The sequence below is a fragment of the Phoca vitulina genome, unplaced genomic scaffold (assembly GCF_004348235.1).
Source record: "Phoca vitulina isolate PV1807 unplaced genomic scaffold, GSC_HSeal_1.0 scaffold36, whole genome shotgun sequence".
In the NCBI taxonomy this organism is placed as follows: Eukaryota; Metazoa; Chordata; class Mammalia; order Carnivora; family Phocidae; genus Phoca; species Phoca vitulina.
The window spans coordinates 11,504,569-11,506,829 of NW_022589739.1; the positions used below are offsets into that span (position 1 = coordinate 11,504,569).

A 2,261-nucleotide genomic window follows, 5' to 3' on the forward strand; every position below is an offset into this window, starting at 1 on the left:
TATTAACAAAGTTTCCTACATTAAATCTGGACTTTTTGAATTGTATGCAGTCTGAATGAATACTTTATTCAGGTCTCATACTACTTGAAAATACGAATAGTTGTTTACATACATTATCTCACTTTACCTTGAAAACAAAACATAATTTAGGTGATATTAATATGAACTCACTGACAAGGAAACTAAGCAAATATCACACAACCTGTAAGTTACTTAGTTTAAGATTGTTGGAAGAATACCTAGGCCCTTTGGGGCAATTACCCCATTCTACCAAAGCACTCATTCATAAATGGCTTTCTATCTACTCTGAGATAACTAGTAAATAGTGATTAGATTTGTTGCTGCTTCTGAATTAAGACCTTGATAATAGCCTTTCGAATCTGCTTAATCTTCACACTGTAGATGATAGGGTTGAACACAGGAGGAATGAGAAGAAAGACATTGGCCATGATGGTGTGGACAAATGGAGGTGCTGAATGGCCATAGCGATGGACAAAAGACAAGCTGCTCAGGGGGATGTAGAAGACGGCAACAGCACTAATGTGGGATATGCAGGTGTTGAAGGCTTTTTGCCGCCCCTCTGAGGAGGCAATGCTGAGAACAGATCGGATGATCAGTACATAGGAGAGCAAGATGCAAGGGCAATCAAACCCAGTTGTGGAGAAAATTGCAAACAGACCGAGGATGTTGTTGATTCTGTTGTCTGTGCATGAGAGTTGAATGAGATCAACATGGTAGCAATAAGAATGTGAAAGGACCACAGCACTGCAGAAGGACAGCCTCTTAACAAAGAGCACCACTGGTAACATGACAGCAACATCTCTTATCAAGATGCTCAGCCCAATCTGGGCAATCCTGGCATTGGTGAGAATGGTGGTGTATCTCAGTGGATCACAGATGGCTACAAAACGATCAAAGCCCATGGCCAGCAGAACCCCAGACTCCATGAAAGTAAATCCATGGAGAAAGAACATCTGGTCAATGCAGGCATTTAAGGTGATTTCTCGGGCTTCAAACCAGAAGACACCAAGGGTAGTGAAAAGTGTGCATAGGGATAAGCTCAGGTCTGTGGCTGAAAGCATAGAGAGGAAATAATACATGGGTTCATGTAGGCTCTGCTCATGGAGGACCACAAATAGAATCATGCTGCTCCCAGAGAGGGCAATGACATACAGGAGACAAAAAGGGATGGAGATCCAAACCTGGGCTGCTCTCAGGCCCGGGATACCTGTCAGGATGAAGGTCAGAGGTTGAGCATTGGTATTATTGAGGGCCAACATAATGAGGGACTGAGAAGACAGGGATATTTGAATAAGTAAACACATAATAAATATGTAGCTATCACTTAGAACATCTTTCTGGCACTCTCACATTCACTGAGTTACTACTGCTGATTCTCTAAGAATTTTAGTTTTTTCTGAGCTTTCTAGTACTGGATGCTTCTCTCCATGCTTCTCCTCATTTATTGAAAAGAGAGGATTCTCTGAATTATGCCACATCAAATTTTCCTAAGTCTGTATTCTCTTTGGTGACAACAAACATCACAATTAAGTCATCCCTGCCTGTAAAAGTTCCCAGTAGAATATTTAAACAATTTGAGAAAATTGGTCTCGAGTATTTTTTTACTGAAGTATAATTTAACATACAGTGTTATATTAGTTTCAGGTGTACAACATAATAATATAATGATTTTCAGTATTTTTGAAAATAAATTACTAATCCTGAAATAAAGCACTGAAAAAATCAAGTCACATTGGAATGTGGATATTATTAGTTTTTCCAGGGAAATATTCAGAAGAATGCCAAAGACATCCCCAAGACACATATGTTTATATATGTGAATTCAAGGTGGTCCAAAGAACTACCCTAACAAAAATAATTGTAACTCCCATTTGTCGAAAGTTCTCTGTGTTATTGACATTTTATATGCATTATATAATTTTATCCATACACCAACTCTAGGAGGTAGATAGCAGTATATTTTGCATATGAGGAAACTAAGACTCAAAAATTAATCGCCCAAGGTTATCTTTATATAGCACTACGTAATTGTTGAGAGAAACCATATATAACACAAAGGTGGAGGAAGAAAGAAAGAAAGAAAGAAAGAAAGAAAGAAAGAAAGAAAGAAAGAAAGAAAGAGAGAGGGGGAGGGAGGGAGGGAGGGAGGAAGGAAGGAAGGAAGGAAGGGAGGAAGAAAGGAAGGAAGAAAGGAAGGAAGGAAGGAAGGAAGGAAGGAAGGAAGGAAGGAAGGAAGGAAG

The 2,261-nt window shown here is 39.1% G+C and overlaps 1 protein-coding gene across 1 annotated transcript; it reads right to left on the reverse strand.

The window, feature by feature from the left end:
* Window positions 1–329: 329 nt before the first annotated feature.
* LOC116646222 (olfactory receptor 51F2) lies at window positions 330–1,280 on the reverse strand. The gene has a single exon (XM_032426810.1). The coding sequence runs from the start codon at window positions 1,278–1,280 to the stop codon at window positions 330–332; it is 951 nt and encodes a 316-aa protein (XP_032282701.1).
* Between the last annotated feature and the right edge of the window lie 981 nt (window positions 1,281–2,261).

Bases quoted from the DNA above. Each gene is read 5' to 3' on its own strand.
- LOC116646222 (XM_032426810.1), bottom strand. From the start codon at position 1,280: ATGTTGGCCCTCAATAATACCAATGCTCAACCTCTGACCTTCATCCTG.